Source organism: Microcaecilia unicolor, chromosome 10 (assembly GCF_901765095.1).
Source record: "Microcaecilia unicolor chromosome 10, aMicUni1.1, whole genome shotgun sequence".
NCBI lineage: Eukaryota > Metazoa > Chordata > Amphibia > Gymnophiona > Siphonopidae > Microcaecilia > Microcaecilia unicolor.
In genome coordinates this window covers 187535478-187561224 of record NC_044040.1, presented here as the reverse complement: position 1 = coordinate 187561224, position 25747 = coordinate 187535478, and the positions used below count along the sequence as shown (strand labels likewise).

Sequence of the window (25747 nt, the reverse complement as noted above, 5' to 3'; positions counted from 1 at the left end):
AAGTTCTTTGTCCTGCCATTATTTTCTGGAAAGACATTCAGATTCTGCTTAGGAAGATTACAGCATCTTCATCAATGTGCTCATTGGCTCTCTGGTACCCTACAAACTTTTGCTGGTGCAGGCCGAGGCAATCAGAACAAAATCAGGTGAGGTGGCCTCTAGGAAGGATAAAGAAAGACATACTAGACTCATGGGACCTTTCTTGCTCAGGTGACTGAAATCAGAAAACCCAAGGATTGGGAAAGACAGCCAGGAAAAGTGGATAGAGTTGTAGCAAGACTACGTGGCAGGTCCAATGTGGTGGCCATTTCAGCTGGCACATGGACTGCCATGGTAGGAGAGCCAATTAGTCCTTCTGTATCAAGGCCTTCCTATGGTGGGGGGGAGAGTCCCCTAGTACCCTGAATGCTCTCCTACAACTCTGTCTTTCTGCCCAAGTGGGCAGGGCAGACAAGATCGGCTATGTGCTCATGTTTTAGTACCAAACATCTTTCGTATGTCCTGTAGTGCTCTACCATTACATTGATGGTGGTTCCCATTCTCCCAACAGCTGGCACCTGACTTGACTGCCTGCATTCAGCTGCTGCAGGCAGCTCACTCCTCTAGCTTCTTTTTATTTATTTTTTCTTTATTTTTTGCATTTTCCCCTCATAATAACTTTAAAAAATAGCTTCCCAGTGAAAGGTTCTCTTTCAGAGAAGCCAGAAAGCAGCAGAAAAAGGGAGGGGCAAAGAAGGGGTCTGAACCATCACAGATTATACAATTATCAATAGAAGGTCATGAGACACTTCTGTGTATGAACTGATCACCATGGACAACAGAATTCAAGTTCTCACAATGCCAACTGGACAAATAAAAAAAAAAAAAAGGTAACGGAGAAAGGACATTTTAAAACAGCCAAACTATAACACAAAAAAGAAACATTAAAAAAAAAAGAAAAGAAATTTGAAGAGGAGTGTAAAGAGTTGTTACAACAGCTAGAGCAATTAGACGGGGCAATAAGGGAGCTAACTGTGAGATGCTCCAGTTCGTAAAGGGTATCCACCAGAAAGGTCACTTCGGACGCCAGCTGAGCTGCAAGGCAGGCAACTGCTGCATCCAATGCAAGAGAGCCCTGGCCACATAGCCACCACTGATAGAAGCCTGGATGCCAAGAGCCAAAGCAGCTTGCTTGAGAAACCAATCTACCTCGCAGTCATGGAGCTCTTATAGGCTAGACCCCTCTCCACTGGGATATTAGTAACGGCAGTCACCTAAGCATCCACTCTGTGGAGGGGCAGAAACACAAGATCCTCTTGCGATAGAGGATACAGCCTGCCCATATGTTTAGTGGTCCAGAGAACCCTGTCCGGCATCTCCCATTCAGCTAACACCATCTGGGAGAGGGCATGATGAAACATGAAGGTCTTGAAGGTTTGCAGAAACCCTCCAGAATAGGGTCCCCAGTTATAGACACAGGAATGCAGAAAGCCAAGGAGACCAGATCAATTAAAGAAGCAAGTTCCTCCTTATACAAAGACCTCACCACTTCACCATGCCGGGAATGTCCCTCTTAGGAGGGAACCCCCGTCATCCACAATCTTCTTGCCCCACGTGTCCTCTTGAGAGGACAGAGGTGGGATTAGAACCCACTCAGGATCCGAAGTACCACTAGGAAGTCTGGCCTGCTTGCAAGCGTAGGTCAGGCCCCCCAGCTGAGACCAGGGACTCCAGGGCCCTTGGGGGGGGGGGGGGGGGCAGGACCCTAAAGGGCCAGGAATCCAACCTTTGAATTCTATCAGAGCTCTCTTAAAGCAGTTTGTGAAGGCTTGTAACATGGGGGGCCCAAATTGCCTCCCCCATGGGTGGGGATGGGAGGGGAGAGGAGAGGGAAAGTAGCCCCGCAGCTCCCAGCCTGAAAGGGCCTTTAAGCTATATACAATAAGGGAGTGTCCTGGGCCTGGCTGAATCCTCAGTTCTGGAGGAACAAAAATCATCTCCCCCTTCACAAACAGGGCAGTAGGAGTCAGCTGTGCTAATCACATGTGGGCTCCTGTATACCCCAAAGTGCCTGCCTCCGGCAATGAACAGCTGCTGCAAGCAATGCTGAAAAAAAGCTCCCCATTGAGAAAACAAATAGAGATACCCCTCTCAGAGCCTCACACAAGGAGGCGCCGACTACATGGGTGCAGTGGGACCCGAGCAATGGTGTGCTGGATCTGGTTCGCACCGGCTCTCAGAAATGATATTGTTGTCCTTCTCTTCCCCCTGTGGTTTGTTTGTGCATCTGCCCACTTCCCCCCATACATTAAATCTGACTCACCTCTGCGCTTGCTCTTTTTCCTCCCCCTGCACAAGTACTTGCCTCTTCTTTTTACCACGATTATTTTAAAAGCAGTGCTGGCACACGTCAGTAGAAGCAGACTGCTTCAGTTAATCCTGGGGTCTTCCTTTAGCCCTCAGGGGTGGGACAGGCTGAAGGAATGCCCCTAGGATTCGCTGAAGCAGTCTACTCTTGCCGAAGTATACCACTAGCACCGCTTTAAAAAAATTAAACGCGGCCATTGGTGTTTCTTGGTTGGCTGCCACCCGGGGCAAATCGTTGCTGCGCATCCCCCAACAGATGCAGTGTGTGTCCCCCCCCATGTGTAGTGGCGTCCCCCCTCCCCGGTGAATTGCTCTTACCTCCTGGGGTGATAGGTGCAGCTGCGCGGCTGTCAGCTCCGCCAGTTCCCTGCTCCCTCTGCCCCAGAACAGGAAGTAACATCAGAGGGAGCAGGTAACCGGTGGAGTCGACAGTCGCATGGCTGCTCCCTGCACCCTCCCTGCAGCATGCACCCAGGGACAACTGCCCCCACCGCCCCGCTCTTGGTATGCCGCTGAACGCAGCAGAACAAGAAAAGGCAAGGAGCAGAGGTGCGAGTGAGCTGCTCTATCCAAGTTGTTCTTAATTGTTGTTGTTTTTTTAATCTCACAAGTTAAACTTGGGCTTAGGCTTGTACAGCATAGGGATGTACACAAAGGAAGTATTGGTTTCATTGGTTAGAGTACTAATTTGTCCTAAATTTTTAAATCAATGTGTCATAACATTATGAGAATCAGGTACTAACAATCCAACTCACTATTTATATAAGTACAATTACAAAAAAACATTAGACTGAAACCTAGGAGGCTTAACAATGTTTTTCCAATGCCTACATCAAAAGAAAAAGATAACGTGTGGGAACTTGCTTCTTTTGTTTTGTGGATTGCAGTGGTATATTATACTAAATTGATACCTGGTATTTGCTACAAAGATGAAAGAAAAGTAAGTCCACTGTTAGCAAGTGTATCTCTTATCTGCTAATATTATATTCTATATGTGTCGAGGAAAATGTAAAATGCACTTGCCTTTTTTATTACTACTATTTCAAAGACAGGTATTAAATAATGAGAGAAGGGCTTTTCTCAAGCAGAAGTTCTGTCAAGTCAGTCTAAATGTGCCAACATTGTCCAGTTTGTGATGAACTTCACCAAATAAATAAATAAGCAGTTGCGTGATATTATTTTAAAGGAGAAAAGGACTTCAGATGCTCAGCGTTCACTTGTAAGAATCATTTACTTAATAAATCTGTTGGCTCAGGCTGCTTGCTATGTGAATATTCTATCACTGTTTCATTATTACTACCAATGAACACATATTAAGGGCATTTGCTTTAAATTTTGTTTTGTTTATCCAGGCCTTACATTCACCTGATTTTGCTTTTTAAACCCAGAGATGAATCCTAAGGGTGGTTGAATAATTAGGAATAAACTGTTTTTCTGACTTTACTTGTTTTGAACTGCTTTGGCTCCTGCTGATCTGTACAGCTGCTGTCTGGAATTTTGGAAGATTGAATTGAGAAGATAATAATAAGTTTTGGATGTATTATGTATATGTCAGTTTTTGAATGTGCATCTGCCAGAACTGGTTTTAGACATGGCTGGAGATCACAAGAAACAGTTCACTCATTGGCCTTCAATCTCCAGAACAGCGGTGGTAAATCTCCAGCTTTGAGATGGTCCAACCTTGGCATCTCTGAACTCCTTTACCTTTGCTGGCAGGAAAACTGAGCATCACCAGCCAAATAAATGGACTGCTGCTGATTTCTGCAACTTGTTTCCGGCTCTGAGCAGCATGCCAGGACGTCTTGCACAAGCACGCATTGTCAGCACCCCCGATCATTTTGAAAAGTTGGCTCCTATGCTCACACAGACCTGCCCTACTCAGCAACTGTCTCTGTGCTGTGATTTAACAAGCTAGGAAAAACCTCTATTAAATTACTCAAGGTACTATTTTTTAATTTTTTGTAAACTTTAAGCAGACAGACAACTTCTGACACAAAAAAAGACTGAAAAATACAAAAATAAGACACCCTGCTCCCTACAAAACAACATTTTTTAAAAACTGCTGGGAGGGATCACCAGGGGATCAAATTGGGAGTGGAACGTAGTCACCCCTGCTCAACAAGGTCGCTTGGGGTCTCCACCAGTCTAACCTGTACCATCTGCTGGAGGCAGAGAAATATTGACATGTTCCTTGCTCCACCACTTGTTACACTGATGTCACTGGAACCTTCATGTCTCTGCTTCCAACTGCTGACAGGAGGAGGTAACCTGTCAGTCTGGACTAGTTGAGCAAGGTGATGTAAGAAAACTGGTCTGAAAAACACTGACTTGCTGCCAAAACACTGAAGAGCATAAGAAGAATATGTCGTCTATGGTCTAAAGGAGATAAGAGAAACTGAGAACCAGTCCGGTCTCATGAATTTTGGAGTGATCTTGCTAATGAAGGTTTATTTTTAAGAAAATACAGCACACTTTTAGATTGTGATCTTGAAGGGAGTTTTGAGGCAAAGTGGTTCCGCAGGTCAGGCTCAGTGTCCTGGGAAGGCCTCTCCTGCCACCAGGATCCAGCATTTTCCTTCATCCTAGCACCCCAGCTACAGGACATACAGTAGGTTACATTAGTAATGTAAGAAAACCAATAAAATAAAGCTGTTTTTGGTTCACCACACCCATATGTTTATAGCAAATCCATTTAAAGAATTTTTAAAACAAATTGAACAATAAATTATCCAATTTTAATGTTCCTTACACCAATAATATAAACATAAACCTATGAAAACACATCTTGATACTTTTTGGGACTCTATCAGGTGCTTGTGCCGTGGATTGGCCACTGCTGGAAACAGGGCTAGATAGAACTTTGGTCTGAACCAGTAGGGCAACTGTTATATTCTTACCACTACAATCTTACCTGCCTAAGCCATGGGCCTTAGGCTTTATTTCAGCACGATGGACATTTTTGTGTTTTGGAGCTTCTAAATGAGATTTAGATCCACGGGTGTGGAACTTTGAAACTTTCTGACGCCATTCTTCATCAAAGTTAGGGGCTTCCGCTGCATCATAATAATAAAATTTCAAGTCAAATCTTTGATATGTATATGCAAAGTCCACGGTCAAACAGTGCAGCATTTATACCAACTGCTATATAATGTAGTATAATCTATATAACAGACCACCCTCTGCAATCACTGCATTCTCAAAAAACAGTATATACTTAAATCTTGTAACTATTATATGTATGCTGTGCATTCAAGAGACAATTCTGAGCAGTCCACACAGCTGCCAGGTACATGGGCGCTTTTAAAGCACATTTTATGTAAGCTAATTTTTAAAAGGGAAGCAATGGGTTGGACAGTTTCCCTTTTGAAAATCAGTTAGCATAAAGTACATGTTAAAAAGCACCCATGTGTTTTGCACCTGTTATTTGTGTGACTGTAAGGACTAAGAAGTGGGGAAGGCATGCAGAATTCTAGCCAACCCCGCTGCATGTAAATGCATATATGCGTGTGTTGGGGAGGGGGTTATTAGTTGACGTGTGCATTCATTTGTGTGTGTTTGTTCTTTCTGCGTGGCAGTGATCAGGAGCGATAATGAGAGGGTAAGGAACTTTGAGAGGTGCAATTCCTTAGTAACTATGTTACAGTGAATCAGACTCAGTATACCTATACTGCAATGTCATAGGTAATGTACTGGGGGGTATTTTTGAGGGAGATTCATTTCTCTTTGGCTCCACCTCATACAGAAACTTCACTTTTACAGCACAAAAGCTTCCTCTAGATCACCTTCTCCCTTTCTGTGACAGGGCTGCTTTCCAAACCTCCACCCCCACTATCTGTCCATTGGCTGGATCCTATCTACAGTCTCTGTTGCAAATTATAATGGAAGCGGGAGAAGGGCAAGTTCACTCACAGGAGGTGATGGTGGGGAACTAGAGGGCTGGAGAACTGCAAATACAAGCTTTAAACTCTGAAAAATGTCTAGACATATAGGACTAGATTCTATACATCACGCCTAAAAATTCAGCTCTGAAATACATTTGCTTAGGCATATTCTATAAAGTATGCTTAGGTGTACTTTATAGAACAAGCCTGTATTTCCACGTTGTTTATAGAATATGCCAAGCGCCAGTCCACGTGACTAAATTTAGTCATGGTCAATTACGCCAAGTAAAAGCTGGTATAAATGTTGACGCTTAAATTAAGTGCGGAGCAGGTGTACACTATAACAACGTGCATAGATTTTATAAACGCCCATGACTTGCCCATTCCATGCTCTCTTTTCAACTATGCAACTGATATTTGAATCAAGTTAGAAGCTTGTGACAGTGCTGCAATAGTTTCAGCAATTAAGCAGTTTTGTGATAATGATTTTGATATGAACAGAATAGTGACATATCAGATGGTGCATCAGTGATACTTTTGACACAAAATTATTGCAACATCATTGTTTTTCATCCATTCTTCATCAGACAGAACAATACTGTGTGGCACAAATTGATAAAAGCCTGGAAAGATTCACATTATGAGGACTACAGAAATGCTAATGTGTACCATCTACACAAAGTTTTGTAGGTCTACAGTGAGAAAGGTGAAGTTGTAATAAAATTGCCAAAGTGGACACAGTGTGAAGCTATTTCATTTAAACCACTGAACAAGGTCAGATGGATATCTAGGTATTTTGCTTTAAGTGATGTCAGAAACTATTATACATGAGATAGAAATAAAAATATAAATCAATTTCTAGAATATTTTAGCGATCTATGTTAATTCCCTCAAATGCAGATTTTTGACCAAAATACCTCTTTTTCAACTTGTTAGCGTCCATGCCTTTTCCCAGGCTGTTGGCATTTGGCATTTTAGTACTATTTCAGTGTTTGCTTTCCTTTTCATATATGTGGTTGTGCAATATTTAAAGCTGCTATAAGCTTGTTTATATGATGCCAAGAACACAAGAGGTTTTGGTTTTTGCAAATAGGAGGATTGACAAAAGACCCGTTTTTCTAAGATTTGATGTCTTTCTCTTCATAATAATAATTTTTTAAGAAGAAATGTTTTCAAAAATTTTGGTCCTGAATTACCACAGTATTTGCCTAGTGCCGCAGCAATTTGCCAATTAGTTCAGGGCATGCCTACTCTCCACCCCCCAAGCACTCCCCTGCGCTATTTTGTTTAGCACTGGATTGGTGCATGCTGATCCCAGCCTACAGTGGGATGACAGAGTGCATCCTGCAGTAGTGCCTTTTAGAATGCAGTCCAGTGTTTACCGCCGGTTAATAAAAGGACCCCTTAGTGTAGTCAGAAACTATGACATATTTGTGGAATATTACAAGGAGTTTATATTATATGCCAAGTTACTTTGAGGGTGTCCCATTCACTGAGAGGAAAAAACTTCCCCTACCTATAATAACTATACCAAATGGAACCTCAAACCTCCAAACAAGGGACCATTCCAATGGAACTTAAACACACCTTGTATAAAGTGGAGTAAGTTAATATCATAGGTTCCTCCCAAGAAGGGAAAAAACCCAGACGAAAAAACTCAAATTAACTGAGATAAAAAACGAATGGGATGAAAAAACTCTCTTTCCTTCTTGAACCTATAAATTGAATGAGCACCTAACCCAAACTAACCCGCCAAATCTACCTCCAGCCTTAAATTCTGAATACTTTTCAAAGGGGGCTGGCGTTTTTTTTCATCAGCTGAAGATTTGCAAGGCTGCGGAGACCTTATCGGGGATATGTTTTTTGTGAAGCAGCCTCATTGAATCAAGCTAAGTAATTTATAGGTTTATTTTTTTGCTGCTTGGGAATTTATATGTTTAGGTGAGCAGGTCGATTCTTGCCTGACATTCTCTTTTGAAAGTTTCTATTTTCTCCCCTGGGGTGCTCTGTAGGTAGCTTTTTTAAGGCTGGGGGTAGATTTGGCGGGTTAGGTGCTCATTCAATTTATAGGTTCAAGAAGGAAAGAGAGTTTTTTCATCCCATTCGTTTTTTATCTCAGTTAATTTGAGTTTTTTCGTCTGGGTGTTTTTTCTTTTTTTCCTTCTTGGGAGGAACCTATGATATTAACTTACTCCACTTTATACAAGGTGTGCTTAAGTTCCATTGGAATGGTCCCTTCTTTGGAGGTTTGAGGTTCCATTTGGTATAGTTATTATAGGTAGGGAAAGTTTTTTCCTCTCAGTGAATGGGACACCCTCAAACTAACGGCATATAATATAAACTCCTTTTATTAGGTTGGAATTATTTCTGTTTAGTTTATATTCTCCAAGAGTGGTTGGAATATTACAAGGAACATGTTGATGAAGACAATAACCTAGTTCATAAATTCTGCCTTGACAAATTAAATAAAGCATAATATCATGTAGAATTTGTTATCCTTAATGACATTCTAAGTAATTTAGCAGAAATCTGTAAAACTTTTCAAACAAGTTCCTTGACAATAGTGGAAGCATTTCAGTTTGCAAAAGCAAAAACCAGGAAGCTAAGTTCACAGTATCTTATAAAAAGGGTTCCTTTTGGTGAAGCTGTATTAGAATTACTGTCATCTTTCAGTGCTCCTGGTAACAAGAGCTTCCATTAGACAGTTTATTATAAGCATTACAGATTAATAGATGGGCTGATACTGCACTTTAAGAATGAAACTTCTTTTGGAAATGAACTTTGAAAAGTATTCAGAATTTAAGTTACTTACATCTGACAAAATGAAAAGCGGACTAATAAAAATGTTTGAGGGCATTCTAACTCTCACAAAGCAACAGAAACAGTTCACTGTTATATATTCTGGATGTTTTTGGAAATATTCAAGTTTCCAGTGCTATTCTGAAAGGGGATTCAGCTTAATGAATGCCATTAAAAGTAAGATGAGAAAGCGGCTAGAAGTTGAACACCTTGACAATTTATGAGGACTGAAATATATTTACACTCAAGAACATGTTAATCTGGACAGTGTTTATAATTTGTGGAAAAACAAGAGAGGAAAAAGGGAAACAGTTTTTTCTCTGTAAAGTATAAGTACTCATTTTTTTCTGGGTATCTGAACTGCATCAAGTCACAAGTGAAACACAGAAACAGAAAAATACATGGCCTATTCAGTCTACCCATCCTTGCAATCTACTCTCCCCATCACTCCCTTAGAGATCCTATATATTTGACCTAAGCTCTCTTGAATTCAGATACTGTTTTCATCTCCACCACCTTCACCAGAAGGCCGTTCCATGAATTCATTACCCTTTCTGTGAAGTAGAATTTCCTTAGATTACTCCTGAGTCTCTCTCCCCTTTCATTCTATGCCCCCTCATTCCAGAGCTTCCTTTCAATTGACTTATCTCCTGTGCATTTATGCCATGGAGGCATTTTAAATATCTCTATCATCTCTCACCTTGCCTGCCTTTCTTCCAAATTATACATATTGAGATTTTGCTAAGGACATTAAAAAGATATGAGGTGGTTCAGAGGAAGGCAACAAAAATATAGGGCTTGTGCTAAAAGACATATGGAAAGACTTGAAGACCTCAATGTGACTACCCCTAGAGGAAAGGAGGGATGGAGGGGATATAATACAGATGGCTCTCTTGTTCACTGAAAGCAAACCAATCATTTTCAGAGACAGAGAAGCATTAGAACTAGAGGTCATGAGTTGAGGTGCAGGGTGGGAGACTTAGGAGCAATGCCAGGAAATACTTGTTCCAGAGAAAGGGTGGTGTATGCTTGGAATACCGTCACCAGTTTTGTGAAGACAAAACTGGTGACGGAATTCAAGACTGCACAGGATAAATGCAGAGGAACACTATATAGTAAAAGGATGAAATCCAATAAAAGCAAAACTTAAATGACCTCATAACTGGAGTGAGCTTTGACAGCAGCTTAAGAGATTGGGAAATGACTAATGCCGGGCAGACTTCTATAGTCTGGGTCCCAAAAATGGCAAAAAAACAGATCAGGCTCAAGGCTGTAGTAGGCTTTGGCAACTCCAGTAGTTGGGAAGTAGCACTGGTTCCACGCAGACTTCTATGGTCTATGCCCCAAAATTGGCAGGGAGAGACAGGTTAAGCATACCAGTGTTTAATCATAAAGAAATGAAACCTGTGCAGAGTGCCAGACTCAACTCTGGCCATCTTGTTGGGCAGAACTGGATGGATCCTGCAGGTCTTTATCTGCCGACATTTACTATGTTAATTCTATCCCCATATACTTTAGGATGAAGACCACTGAACACTTTAATAATGAACCAACTCCATCATGTTAAGCTTTTTGAAGGTGCGGATTCCAGAAATGTACACAATACTCTAAATGAGGTCTCACCAGAGATTTTTATGTTTCAAAGTTTTTATTGATGATGCCACAGAGTAACACAATCATTTGATTAAGTACATAACAGTTTTAACTTTGTCAATCATATGTACACTAATCCGCGGTCATTATCATCAAATTTGATTTACAGTTCCTTCCCAATTCCCCCCTTCCCCCCCTTAATACTGTCTTTAACTTAATCCTTATATCAAAATAGAGCAATAAACAACCATAAACATTATCCGCTATCTGCACTTTCCAAGAATAATAACTTGTATTTGTGTCGCGGTTAACCCCTTATCTAATATCTCCCTCCCTTTCATCCCCTTCCCCCCTCCCCCCTTTTATCATGAAATATTCCGCCTTCACTTCATGAGCCATTCAGTTACATCTCCCACTCACTCTTATGCTACGGTGTTGGTTAAGGTGCTCTGCCTTATGTTGTGTTACTGAACTCTAGTTGCCATTATCCTCTCCCACCTTTATGTTCCCCTATGTGGAAAATTTATTTAATATTGCACTTCTCGCTTTATGGGATATACTTTGTAAGTACTTGGTCCAGATGGAGATAAACTTCTTTCTTTTCTTGGAAGTGCCCTGGCATCAATTCATGAAACCTATTTCTCCAATGCCAGAAGGAGGGTGGTACCACCTGCATCCAGTGTCTAAGTATACATTTTTTCCCCACGGCATAAGCCTTGCATATCAATTGGTCCAAATTCCTATCCGAAATCCCGTAGGCTGTCCTTCTATTTAAAAGTGCTCCTCTCCAGGATGGGAGTATTTTTTGATCAATGATGCTCTCAAGGTATTTATGCACCGCCTTCCAAAATATTTTTACTCTATCGCACCTCCAAAATGCATGCAAAAAGGTATTCCGTCCTCTGTTGCATTTGGAATATTGGGCATCGGGTGTCCACCCCGCTCTCGCTGCTTGTGTTTGTGTCATGTATCCCCTGTGTATTATTCTGTATTGACTCTCCTGCAGCTCCGCCCCCCCCCCACCTGTTTTGGGATATCTATGATCAATTTTGTAAAATTTACTCCCTTCAATTCATATCCCAAGTCTTTACTCCAGGCTGCAGTGAGTGCTTCATAATTGCGAGGTGGGCAAAGCAACAGAAGTGCTTTGTGTAAACTAGATATTGAAACCTGATCGTGTGCATCCCCCTTTAAAAATTCTCTAAGCTTTTGACCCATTTTTGTACCCAGAGCCTCTTGGTCTAAGCTATACCAGTAGTGGTGTAATTGTCTATAAGTGTAGTGATCCTTGTTTGTTAGGGATAGCCTCTGCTGTAGATCTTGGAATGTATACAACCTTCCATCCGCATTGACTAAATGTTCCACTAAAGTGATTCCCATTTCTGCCCAATTTTTAATGGTCCCTGCTTCCATTCCAGGTTGGAAGTCCCCATTCCCTTGAAGAGGCAACTGATCACTGACATTTGGATTATGATTCCAAGCCGTCATTAGGGAACGCCAGACCTGTCTTAAAGGTTGTAACAAAATACTGTTCTTACATATAGGCGGTAAACTAGTTGATTTAGCCTGCAGAAGAAAATTCATATGCCAAGGCCTATACAGTGCCCTCTCCCACCCAATAGGGGTATACTGATTTGTGCCTAGCACCCAGTCTCTGAGATGTCTCAGTAAACAGGCCTGGTTATATCTTTGAATATTGGGTAGACCCAAGCCTCCTTGTGTCCAATTATCATAAAGATATTCTAAACGTAATTTGGACTTCTTCCCGTCCCAAAGGAATTTCCTACAAATCCTATTTAACTTTCGTATATCTCTTCTTAATAAGTGTATTGGCACGGCTTGTAAGATGTAGAGCCATCTAGGGAAGATGAACATTTTAAACATATTAATTCTCCCAGTAAGTGATAGGGGCAGATGGCTCCACCGCTCAAGAGAGCGTCTTGTATCCTGTAGCAGTTTCTCTATATTCAGGTGATACAACTTTGAGGTATCCATGGACAACTGCACTCCTAAATAACGAAAGGACCCATCTGCCCATCTCAATGGGACACGGCCTTGCCAACTCTCCTCGCGCTTCTCCCCACCCAGCAATGCTTCTGATTTCTCCAAATTTAACTTAAAACCTGAGAAATCCCCATATTCTGCCATACATTCTAATAGAGCCGTCAGTGAGATACTTGGATTAGTCAGATGAGCTAGTAGGTCATCTGCAAATGCTGCGATCTTGAACGTTTCTGCGCCCACCGCCACTCCCTTCACATCAGGCGTCCCTTGAATATCTCTGATCAAGGGATCTAATGTTAATACGAACAGCAAAGGTGACAGTGGACAGCCTTGTCTAGTTCCCCGATATATCGAGAAGGGGGCAGATAGTATTCCATTAACCCACATTTGGGCCTGTGGAAGATAGTATAACGCCCGTATTGCCTCCTGAAAAAACCCGCTTATTCCATATGCTTCTAACGTCCCAAACAAAAAATCCCACACCACTCTGTCAAATGCCTTTTCGGCATCAAAGCTGACTAACACGGATGGTATGGCCTGGTTAGATACTACCTCCAACGTTGTAAGTATTTTCCTGATATTCTTGGTAATACTTCTGCCCTGCACAAAACCCACTTGCGACTCCTCAACAATATCTGGTAATATACGGGCTAATCGGTTGGCTAAGACTTTGGCGTATAATTTGGCCTCATAATTGAGGAGCGAAATCGGCCTATAGGATTCTGGTTTCCTCGTATCCCGTCCCGGCTTCGGTATTACTATAATTTGTGCTAGCCATAAGGAGGGAGGCATTCGTTGATCCTGCACTATGGTATTAAACATAGCTGTGAGCGGTGGCGCCACCTCCTCCCTCAGCATTTTATAGAATTCCCCTCTATATCCATCTGGGCCTGGGGCCTTTCCCAAGGGACCCTGCTGTATTGCCCACGCTACTTCGTCAGTTGTTATGGGGGCATTTAACATAGCCAGACCGTCCGGGTCCACTCGGACGTTGTCTTGTCTACTAAAGTACATCTCGCTATCTAACGGGGGTGGATCAGGGGGCGAGTATAAATGCGTGTAATAGTCTACCAGGATTTTATTGATTTGAACATCCGTATTCTCTAATACCCCACTAGGAGAGTACAAGGCGTCTATTTTTGAGGGCCCTTGCCTAGATTTTGACAACCTTGCGAGCATCCTACTATTTTTGTTGGCATATTTATATAGTTGGTATCTGTAATAAGCATAGTTTTTTTGGGCCTTTTGATGAATCCCTTCATTTAGGGCCTGCTGCAATTCTAAAAGTTGAGCTTTAAGTTGCAAACTATGATGTCGCCCATATGCTTTCCGCACTCTTGTTACTTCTTTTTCTAATCTAAACAACTCCTTCTCCCGTACCCTTTTTTGATGACTCGTGTATGCTATAATCTCTCCCCGTAGTACGGCTTTAGCTGTATCCCAGTATAAAATTGGGTTGCCCCTATGCTCCTGGTTAGTTTCTTGAAAATACTTATACTTCTGTGTTATATAGTTTAGAAATGTTCTGTCAGTATACAGACAAGTAGGGAATCTCCATTGAAATTGTCCTGGTGCGGGCCCGGGTGGCTCCAGTACTGCAGTTACCATCGCATGATCGGAAATTTTTATGGGACCTATGTCTGTCTCCCGCAGCCTTGTAAATAAATTGCGTGAAAGAAATATGTAGTCAATTCGTGACATGGTGGCATGTGCGCGGGACAAATGAGTAAAATCCCGTTCTAATGGGTGTAGAGTCCTCCACACATCCACCAAGTCTAGGACCTCACTTAACATGTTTATGCCTCTCGAATCCGACCCCGACCCCCTCTTCTCCCCGTGTGATCTATCCAACCTAGGATCAGCCACTGCATTAAAGTCTCCCCCTACTAGCATGGGAATTCCATCGAAGCCTGTTAGGTGTTGCAGGAGTTTTTTGTAAAAAGTTTTATTGTACGTATTGGGGGCATATACATTGCACAACACTACTGGTTGTCGTTCTATTGTTAAGTGTACAAGTACATATCTGCCCTCCGCATCTGCTACAATCTTATGAGTATGGACTTGAATCCCTTTTTTGATTAATATTATAACTCCTGCTTTTTTGGCTTGCGCCGGGGATTCATAGTAATCTCCAACCCACCACCTACGTAATTTCTCATGTTCCTTAGCATTCAAATGCGTCTCTTGAAGAAAAGCTATGTCTACTTTTTGTTTATGTAACGCTTGGAGTATCTTTTGTCTCTTAATCGGCGAGGAGATGCCACCCACGTTCCAGGTCACCATCTTAAGTGCCATTACGTGAACTCATTGTTCATATTGTACACCGAATGGAGACCTGCACGTATTGAGCAATGGGGGCATCCCAGCCAATACCCCCCTCGCTGTCCTTTTAGTATCTTCTCTATATCGTAAAGTTCCTAATGTGGCCCTTAACCAACTGCATATCCCCTGTTTCTCCAACCTGCCCATGAAGCTATGGTTCCTCAAAGAATCCTCCCCTAGTCCCTCCCCTATCCCACCCAACCTCTGTCCTCCCCTACTTCTTTTGGGCACCTAGGGTGCTCAACTTCCGTGTCTCCGATCGGGGACCCCTTTTAGCAAGTATGCATCCAGTCTCCCCCCCTTTTGTATGCAATGTAACTTCAATAACAACATTAACAACATTAACCATTTCAAAGAAATTTAACTCAATATCAACAGAAGTGATTATCAACTCTTTGACCACCCTGTTCGCCATTACTCAGGTTTTCATCTCACCAACAAAGTCTACTCGTTTGTGGAAGGCCTCGGTCTGTCTTTCTCCAGCTGATCCAAAAACGCTTGAGCTGCCTCCACTGTTTCATAAAACTTCACCACACCATTATGTTGAACGCGTAGTTTCGCTGGGTATAATAGACCAAAACGGATTTGTAGTTTATGTAGTCTTCCACAAACCTGCGAATACTGTTTGCGCAAAAGAGAGACTTTAGTAGAATAGTCTTGAAAGCATAGTATTTTATGACCCTCAAGTTCGAGTGTTGCTCCTTTCCTAAGAGCAGTGAGTAGCGCCATTTTATGTTGGTAGTGGAGCATACGCAGGATAACCACTCTCGGCCGGTCGTTGGGCATCTTCCTGGGTCCTAAACGATGTGCTCGTTCTATTCTTAGGGGTCCAGTTGTATTTTCATTGTGCAACATCTTAGCAAGCCAGGATTCCAGATATTCTCTCAGATCCCCCTCTTTTATTGATTCTGGTATTCCTACCAGTCTGAGGTTATTCCGTCGAGAGCGGTTCTCCAAATCATCCACTTTATCTTCCAAGGCTGCTACTTTTTTTGTAAGTCCTTCTATAGCCGTGGAGGATTCTTGTGCTGATGTTTCCACTTCTCCTAGTCTCTGCTGGACCACCTGGAAATCTTTTGTGAAGGTAGTGAACCGTTGATCCATGCCATCCAACTTGTCCATTATTTGTTGAAGTTGGTGATTTAGAGTGTCCTCCACCGCTAGCTTAACTTCCGCCACTATTTCCGAAGCCCAGGCGGAACCCACCGATGGCGACGACGGGAAGTTTTTCTCCGCCATCTTTGAGCCTCCTCCTTTAGATTTTTCCGGCTCTTTTTTGGACCCTCGGGTCGCCATGCACAATATAATAAATGAGTGCTTTTAAAATTTTACTGTCTTTAAATCCGAATAGCTTCCCAGGCACTCTTTTGTCCTCTGTATGATAGAAAACTAATTCTGCTCTACTGTTTCAGCCGCCCTATGAGGGCTGATGTTGTTTTTCACCTCCTACAAGTCTTTCCAAGACTGAAAGTAGAGCTTTTGAGGAAGGGTGTTCCTGTCTCTTTAAATTCCGGGCTGCTCTCTTAATTCTGCTTTACCCTGCTTTCATCATCCTCTGTTGATCTTACTGTAGTCATTGAAGCAACTGTGCCAGCTATTATCTCTGCTGAATATTATTTTTAAAGAGTAACACAGACTCATTGCGCTAGGCCCTCTCCTTCCCCCTCTCTTCCATTGCTGTGTTCAGCGGTTCCAGCTCTCTCGTTGTCCATCCTCCCGTTCACAGATCCACCATCCTTTGCCAGCACCCTCTGCCTCGGTAAGGACTCACTTTGTCGGCATGTAAAAACGTTGCCCGGTCTGTTCCTGTTCTCCGATCCTATAGCAGTCTACGTTCGGGTGTCTTTCTGGCGCCAGCTTCTCGCCGCGTGGTATGGGGGAAGGGGGACTCGCTACTGCCAGTTCGCGCCGCTGCGGTTTGCCGCTTATATTTTTTTCCCTCCCAGGGGGTCGGATCGCCTTCTCATTTCCTTCCTCGTTACCCGTCCTCTAGCTGGACCTTGATGGGGGCTGAAAACAGCTGATTTGTAGGAGCTCCCGATCGCGACTTTGCGGAGCTCAATGTGCGGCGGCCATCTTGGCCGGCAGCTCCATCGGAAGTCCTCACCAGAGATTTTTAAAGAGACATTAGCACCTCCTTTTTCCTAATGGCCATTCCTTTCCCTATGCATCCAAGAACCCTTCTGGCTTTTGCTGTTGCTTTTTCTACCTGTCTGGCTACCTTAAGATCATCACATATGATCACACACATCCCATCTCTCTTTTGTACACAATACTTTACTTCCTAAACTGTACCAATCCCTCGGGTTTTTGTAGCCCAAATTTAAAAAAAAAAAGTTAAAAGTAAATTTTACTTCCATAAAAAACACCATTACCTGTATTAGAAGATCACATGATCTCATCCAGAGAACTATATCCAAATACACTTTCAGAACAGTAATTTGCTTTACATGTTAAATATGCTTATGTAAGATTGTCATTGTTTTCCTGTTTTTACAGCACTATTCTATTGCACCATGTCATAAGAGCAGTCTTGTTTAATTCTTAGCTTGTCATAATTGTTTAATATACTTATCTCCCTTACAACAGCAGGAACTGGGCCATACAGGCATGAGTAATGGAGACAGCTGCTACTAAGTGCAGGATACAGGCTGAGTGAGAGAGGTCTTGCTGCTTTTGGATGCAGAATCTGGGAGAAGGGCTGGGACATCTGTGTTCATCATCTTGATCTTAATGCAGTTCTGCCAGATCAGACAAGCTTTTCTCCCCTCCACCTCATGCTGCCAGGCATGAGCTTTGCCCTCCTATCTCTATGCTTCCTAACAGTTACAAAAGCTATTACAAATTTCAACTGCTCAAACAAATACTTTTTAGCAAATATTTACTTTCCAAGAATGTTATTTTCTAGCTCTTAATGTACAGTATTTTAAACTATTATAATGTACAGTATTTTAAACTATTAAGTGTATATAGCAACAACTGAGTAATTTTGAACGTCACAGTAACCAAGCAAAAATACACAGTATAAATTACCCATAGTCAACTTACATAATGAACATTTAAGAATTTTGCAGTATACTCAGTGGTGTGCTGGTAAATTTTTAACAACAGGCTCTCTTCCCGCCCTGCAATTTCGGGGAGGGGCAGGATTCTTCCTGCCCTGAAGAATCCACTAGACCACCAGGGTGGCTTCAGTTCAGGTATTTGCCAGGACCCTGCAGCTCGGGGGAGGATAGGCAAACAGATCTCGGCCGTGTATACAAGAATTTAACAACTGGCTCACAAAATGTTGAAAAATTCAACAACTGGCTCTTGCGAGCTGGTGCGAGTCAGCTCCAGCGAGCTGGTGTGAGTCGGTTCCAGCACACCACTGAGTATACTGAACTACTTCTGCAAACTACTTCAGCCAGATTTATGTTTAGTGAGACGTAGAGGGGCATAATCGAATGGGACGCCCAAGTTTTCCTGAGGGTGTCCTCGCAGGACGGCCCTGCGAAGGGGCGGGGAAACCCTTATTATTGAAACAAGATGGGCGTCCATCTTTCGTTTCGATAATACGGTCGTGGACGCCCAAATCTCAACATTTAGGTCGACCTTAAAGATGGTCGACCCTGGTTTTCAGCCATAATGGAAACTGAGGACGCCCATCTCAAAAACGACCAAATCCAGCCATTTGGTTGTGGGAGGAGCCAGAATTCGTAGTGCACTGGTCCCCCTCATATGCCAGGACACCAACTGGGCACCCTAGGGGGCACTGCAGTGGACTTCAGAAATTACTCCCAGGTGCATAGCTCCCTTACCTTGGTGCTGAGCCCCCCAAACCCCCACTCCCCAACACTAGCATAGCCCTAAGGGGTGAAGGGGAGCACCTACATGTGGGTACAGTGGGTTTCGGGTGGGTTTTGGAGGGCTCACATTTACCACCACAAGTGTAACAGGTAGGGAGGCTGGGCCTGGGTCTGCCTGGCTGAAGTGCACTGCACCCACTAAAACTGCTCCAGGGACCTGCATACTACTACTACTTAACATTTCTAGAGTGCTACTATACTGCTGTCATGGAGCTGGGTATGACATTTGAGGCTGGCAAAAAAATGTTTTAAAGTTTTTTTTTAGGGTGGGAGGGGTTGGTGACCACTGGAGGAGTAAGGGGAGGTCATCCCCGATTCCCTCCGGTGGTCATCTGGTCAGTTCGGGCACCTTTTCATGGCTTGGTCGCAAGAAAAAATGGACCAAGTAAAGTTGGCCAAGTGCTCGTCAGGGACGCCCTTCTTTTTTCCATTATTGGCCGAGGACACCTATCTCTTAATCACGCCCCAGTCCTGCCTTCGCTACAGTGCCGACACGCTCCCGTGAACTTTGGTTGTCCCCGCAACGGAAAGCCCAAAATCGGCTTTCGATTATGCCGATTTGGGTGACCCTGAGAGAAGGATGCTCATCTCCCGATTTGTGTCGGAAGATGGGCGCCCTTCTCTTTCGAAAATAAGCCTGAAGGTGAAACTAATAAAAAAGATAACAGTTCTGCTGTAATCAACTTACATTCATCTAAATTGCAGAATTCTTGATGAACTTCTGAATTCCCAGTCTTATTGTTCATACGTTTCTCAATGATATGGGCACGATCCTGAATGTGATGGCCAACAGCCATTTTTGCAACTCCACTTTCAGAATCTCGAACAGCTTGTCTTGTCTCTTTAATCTGCATAGTCAAGCAAATATATTAATTTACAACATATGTGTCTTTGCCCAGCTCAGTCTAGGTTCTTGGTCTTCACTTCCAGTTCTGGAGGGCCACCAACAGCCCACATTTTCAGGAGATTCCTAATGAATATCCAATAGAATGATCTGCATGCTTATTACCTCCATTATACACAAATCTTTCTCAAGCATTTTCAATACAGATATCCTGAAAACCTGACCTTTTGACCACCCATGAGGACTGGGATTGAAGACCAAGGGTCTAGGCTGTGAATATATGACAAAGATAGGTTTTGGAGAACTGTTTTTTTTTACCTGTAGCGGCTTTTCTCCATAGACAGTATTATACAAGTTCTTAAACAAATGGATGAAATCATTTGATAGAATCTGTACACAGAAGATTCCCCAGTTTAGATGACGGAATGCTTTTGAGAAACCAGACTGCATGTGTGTGGTTTCCCAGTCATCACAGTTGCATGTGATCTTCCTCAGTCTTGAACAGAGCTTAAATAGAAGACAACTCTTAGGGGAGGTGGACGGGTATATGAGGAATTGTATCCTGCTGTTCATGAACACCTGCTATAGGAAAGAAACTTGGCTTTCTCTGAGGATATGCAGGATAGCAAGTCATCACATACTAGAGCTTCCTCAGGCTGCCTTCAACAGAAAAAAAAGGGGGGGGGGGGGGGGGGGGGACCATAACACAGGTGCTGCAACAGGCAGACAAATATTTCTGATGGTAACTAGCCTTTATGTTTCAACAATTTTTATTGATGATATAACAAAATTAACAGTCAACAATCTCAGTATATATCCATTTGAAAACAAGACGAACAGAGTACAAGCATGGTGAAAATCTCATCATCAAAATATTTAACATTTTCTCCCCCTCCCCCTCCAACTCCACCCCCTCAGAGTGTATTCCACGCTGTTTATTAGCTTTTGAGTATAGTTCTCATCGCCACAATCAATTGCTGTAACCATCAACATTCAAAAGGAGTGTAGAGAGCCTGGTTTCTTATAGCTCCCCACCATTTTATGGTTCAACAATTTATATTAATGATTCAACATTTGCAATACAGCCTATAAATTCAATTTGAACCCCATTAGGTAACATGTCATAGCCACAAAGGAGTAACGTTCACCTTTATCATCAATAGTTTGTAATAAGTCCCCCCTCCCTCCCACAACAACACTGCTATACCCATCAGACTTTTACTTGCCTACTCCCCCCCCATCCCTGTTCCCCCCCAAGTTATAAGAAAAACCATATCAATAAAACAAGCCAACAATGAAAATCCCCCCTCCCCCCATCCACCCGCCCCCTAAGGAGATACCCCAACTTTCGATCTATATCTGAAATGGATGACTCCCTTTCAACTGAACTCCTCCCTTAGGGGAACAGCCCACCCCTCTCCTTTCAAATAACATGAATTCATGCAGTCTGTTCCGCCAGTGCCAGAAATCCGGGGGGGGGGGGGGGACGGACGACGACTCCTCCTTCCATTGGCTCATTATAAGCCGCTTACCAATCAGACAGGCCTTGCGAATCAACTGACGGGCCACACCACCCTGTAACAAGAAAAGCTCATACTTATCTAGCAAGATCCCCATCGGGGAACACATGACTCTCGATCCCAAAAGAGTGCCCAGATACCGAACAATGGAGTCCCAAAAATGCCTCACCTTATAGCACCCCCCCACAAATAATGAAAAAACGACCCCGGAGCTCTCCCAGACTTCCCACAAAGAGGGGTGAATACTCCTCCCATCTTGAACACTTGAGCCTTTGTTAGGTAGGCCCTATGTAGAATACGATATTGGCATTCTCTAAGCCCTGCATTACCCGTCAAACCTGAAATCCTAGATGTCAAAGCATTGAAATCCAGAGCCAAATGCGGCCTTGCCAAATCTTCCGCCCAGCGCTGTTGAATTTGCCCTCGGACCTTGGGCACCTTATATCTTCCCAATGCCCTATGCAGCCCGGAGATTGAAAGACGTCCCCCCTGCACCGAATGAAAAAACTGCCGCAGGAGATGACAGTGCCGAGAGCCTAAAGCCCCCCTGTCCAATGATTCAACATAATGCTTCAGTTGGGCATAAGCGAAAATACCTCTCATGTCATACCCGAGCCCCAATGCCCCCAAATTCAACATTACCCCTTGCCGATCCAACACATGTTCTAACCTAGTTATACCTTGTTGCGCCCATTTCTGGAAAACCATATTCTCCAAACCCGGTCGGAACAACAGGTTGCCCTGAATAGGAAGAATATCCGAGATTCATCTACTCAAGCCAAACAGCTTCATCATATCTTTCCAGAGACTTCGCAGAGGGGTCAATAATATACTATTACGTAACTCCACCGGAATCATCTTGCTGGGAGCCTGTAATAAAAAATGGAAATTACACGGCGTATAATACAGGTTTTCCAATCGTCTCCTTATGTAATCATCTCGCGCCAAAAACCAGTCCCCAATGTAACGCATGAGACAAGCCCAATTATAACGCCACAAATCCGGCAGGCCCAAGCCTCCCTCACCCCACGACCCCTGCAATAGGTTCAACGGCAGCTTTGCCTTCCTTCCCCCCCCCAGCAAAAACGTCTAATCACTCTTCCCAACTGATTGAGATCTCTTGCGCTCAGATAAATGAGCAACATATGCAGCAGATATAGCCATCTGGGGAACTCCACCATTCTAAACAGCTGGATCCGCCCAAAAAGCGACAAAGGCAAAGACATCCAAGCTTGCAACCTCTCCGATGTGGCCTTCAACAAACCAGAGACATTCGGATGGTACAACTCTGAAACCCTCATCGACAAGCGCAGACCCAGATATTTAAAGGATCCCTGCGCCCAACAAAGAGGGAACTCCCCATCCCACTCCCGCCGTATCTCCTCCGCGGTAGGCAGCCTGGAAGGCAGCCTGGAAATTAAGAAAATTGGGCTGGGAGGATATGGAATTGTATGTTATTCTCAAACAGATTTGAAAGAACTGACTGGCCAAACCTGTTGTCATACTGGGAGACCCTTTCCAAACAATAGCACATTTTGAATGTATGGACTAAAATCTGTATTGCAACCCTGCAAATCTCTTCCATGGAGGCAGACTTCATGTGTGCTACTGACACAGCCATAGTTTAGACACTGTATATAGAATTCTATAATTTGGTGTTTAAAGTTAGGCAGCTTGATGCCATGCACTGAGTGCCAATGGCAACTTGGTGCTAAGATTCCGTTATAGAAAACTAGAGCAAGTCAGCATTGATGCACCTACATTTAGGCATGCTCACTTATACTGGGTCTATAGCTGTCCTAAGTATGCCATGTAGTGCACACAACTTATTCTATAAGGTGCATGTGCAATTAGGAGCCACACTTTCACATACATTGGAGTGGAGTGGCCTAGTGGTTAGGGTGGTGGACTTTGGTCTTGGGGAACTGAGGAACTGAGTTCGATTCCTGGCACAGGCAGCTCCTTGTGACTCTGGGCAAGTCACTTAACCCTCCATTGCCCGCTGCATTGAGCCTGCCATGAGTGGGAAAGTGCGGGGTACAAATATAACAAAAAATAAAATAAATACACATCCTCACAGTTACATGCTGTAGCACTTACGCACTACCTTATAGAAGAATGCTTATTGCCCAGTTACAGAATTGTCCTTCACACGCCTTGACATGACTTCCAAGGGTCAAACCTGTTTAAGCAAAGAAAATGCAATCTGCTAGTCAATTAGACAAAGAGTGTCTGGCAACAGAACTCCCGGATTTATTGTGGTTAAAACAAATAAGTTGGGGGGGACTTTCTAATAGTTTTAGTCTGTTACAAGTAGAAGGCTATATGGCAAAGTTACCGCAACCAAAAAGATGAACTTCCAGATCAAGTACTTATGATCACAGGAGGCTAGAGACTCAAATGGTGCTTTCATTAACTGGGTTAGAACAATGGCATCCCAAGATACTACAGGTGGCTTGATGGGAGGCTTCAAAAGAAGCAAGCCCCACATAAATCAAACTAGAGACTCTACACAGATGAGTTTTACATTCTACATGGTAGTGATATACACTGATTGCACTATGAACCTTACTGGAGTTTATTTTCACACCTGACTCTGGTACTCAAGTAGTTTTTGTGTGGGACAGAAAAGAGTGTCTAGTGCCTTCCCATCACATCAGATATGAAATCTTCCATTTAAAACCATAAGACCCCTTGTGAAGTCTTTCCAAGAAGCCAGGGTTATTAATCTTCGTTAAAACAAGAATGTAATAAACTGTTAGACAGATTCATAGTAGTTAAAGTTGCCCACTCAACATCCAAGCTGGGAGGGAAAGGGACCTGATTTTGGAAGGCAATCAGCATTTCCTGAGATTGAATGATTAGCAAAGTGAATACCCCAATTCGATAGGACACTGTAAGGAAAGTTCCAGAAGAACAAACCACACTTGTCTCAGCCAATAGGGACTATGAAAGTCATGGTTCTCTGATCCTGCTTGAGTTTCAGGACAATCCTTGCTATTAATGGGGTTGGAGGATATACCTACAGAAGGCCCTCCCACCAATCTATGTGGAGGGCATTTGAGGTTAGTTTGCTGTGCATCCCTATCCTGGAGCAGGACTGAGGTACTCTTTTGCTCTGAGAAGTGACAAGATGTATCATGTGTATGCCCAACAAGTGAAAGATAATCTAAACCACTTCTAAATCCAGAGACTACTTGTGTGATTGGAGAACCTGACTCAGCTTGTCTGCCAGGACCCTACCAGATAGTGGCTATGAAAGTCATCCCATAAGAGATGGCCCAGTTCTACAGTTTTCCCAACACAGGAGGTAAGATCTTGTTTTTCAATGCTGATTGGTGTAATGCATGAGAAATTGATTCTCTCTCTGATTGGCAAACAAAATAATCATAGTCAAATCTCTGAAAGCCTTTAGAGCATTCCATACTGAATTTAACTCAAGAAAATTTTGCTGGTGAAATTTCTCATGGAGATACCAATGGGCCTAAGTGTGAAACCCATCTACATGGGCTCCCTAGACCAGTTTGGATACATCTGTGGTGAGGGCAGTTTGCAGTAAATTAATCTGTAACTATCTTGAACTTTTCTCTGATCAGATATTTATTCAGGGCTCTTAGGGCTAAGATGAGATGTAATCCTTTTGTTTTCTCAGGCATGAGGAAGCACTTGGAATAGAATTCCTTCTCTTCTTCCCCTGGTGGTATGGGCTCAATCACATAAGCCTGTATTAGAGAACAGCATTCCATTGTGAGCACATCCTGGTGCTGAAAGCTGAACCTTGACTCTCTTGGTGGGTAATTTGGAGGGAGTTCTTGCCAACGGACAGCGTAATCTCTCCAAACTATTTCAAGAACCCACTAGCCTGAGGTTACAAGAGGCCATCTTGCTTGAAAAAAATTTCAGCCTCCTTCCTACCACTAGGACATCTGAAACTGTCACTCTTATGGTGGCTATACTGTCTTGGAGCCAGTTAAAAGCTTGTCCTCTGCTTTGACTGGAGATTTGGTTGGGGTTTTTGGGTGCACTGCTGCCAAGAGTGGGCACAAGGCATGAACTTATGCCTTTGAGAGTAGTAAAGTCTCCTCTGACTACCGCCTGAAAACCTCCAAGATGTGGAGGCCACAGAAGTAGTGGGCTCAGACAGACTTAATGGCAGCAGCATGTTTCTTGATGAGGTCAGTGACCTCCTCCACCTTGTCGCCAAAAAGACTGCCACCTCAGCAGGAGACGTCCGCAAGTTTCTCCTGAACTGCCAGTTCAATGTCTAAAATACATAGCTAATACCTATCACAGAGACACTAGACTCCACATCAAAAGCATCCATAGGTTGCCTGATCCATGTGCTTTTGGCACTCATTCTGCTTAGCTACAGCTGGTGGAACTCAGCAGCCTGATCTGGGGCCGAAGTGAACTCTGCTACACTGTGCACCAAGTTCTTCAAGTTTCATATAGAGCTGGAAGGACTGTATGCTGGAAATGAGAATAGAGCCCTGAAAAACCTTCCTTGCAAAAGGCTCCACATTTTCAGCATCTTTCCCCAGGGTTCTGAGGTATGGGTCCTGGAACTTGTGGTCCTTTTGAGGGCACATT

General features: G+C 43.3%; 1 protein-coding gene across 1 annotated transcript in view; it reads right to left on the bottom strand.

Annotated features, from left to right (window-relative positions):
* The window catches only part of MLF1 (myeloid leukemia factor 1), a 108315-nt gene that overhangs the window by 25766 nt on the left and 56802 nt on the right, over positions 1 to 25747 (bottom strand). The window contains exons 5-6 of the mRNA XM_030216486.1: positions 19482 to 19641; positions 5258 to 5399 (exon numbers count right to left, since the gene is read on the bottom strand). Of these exons, the coding sequence (XP_030072346.1) occupies positions 5258 to 5399; positions 19482 to 19641 (302 nt within the window). The remainder of the gene's footprint in view (positions 1 to 5257; positions 5400 to 19481; positions 19642 to 25747) is intronic.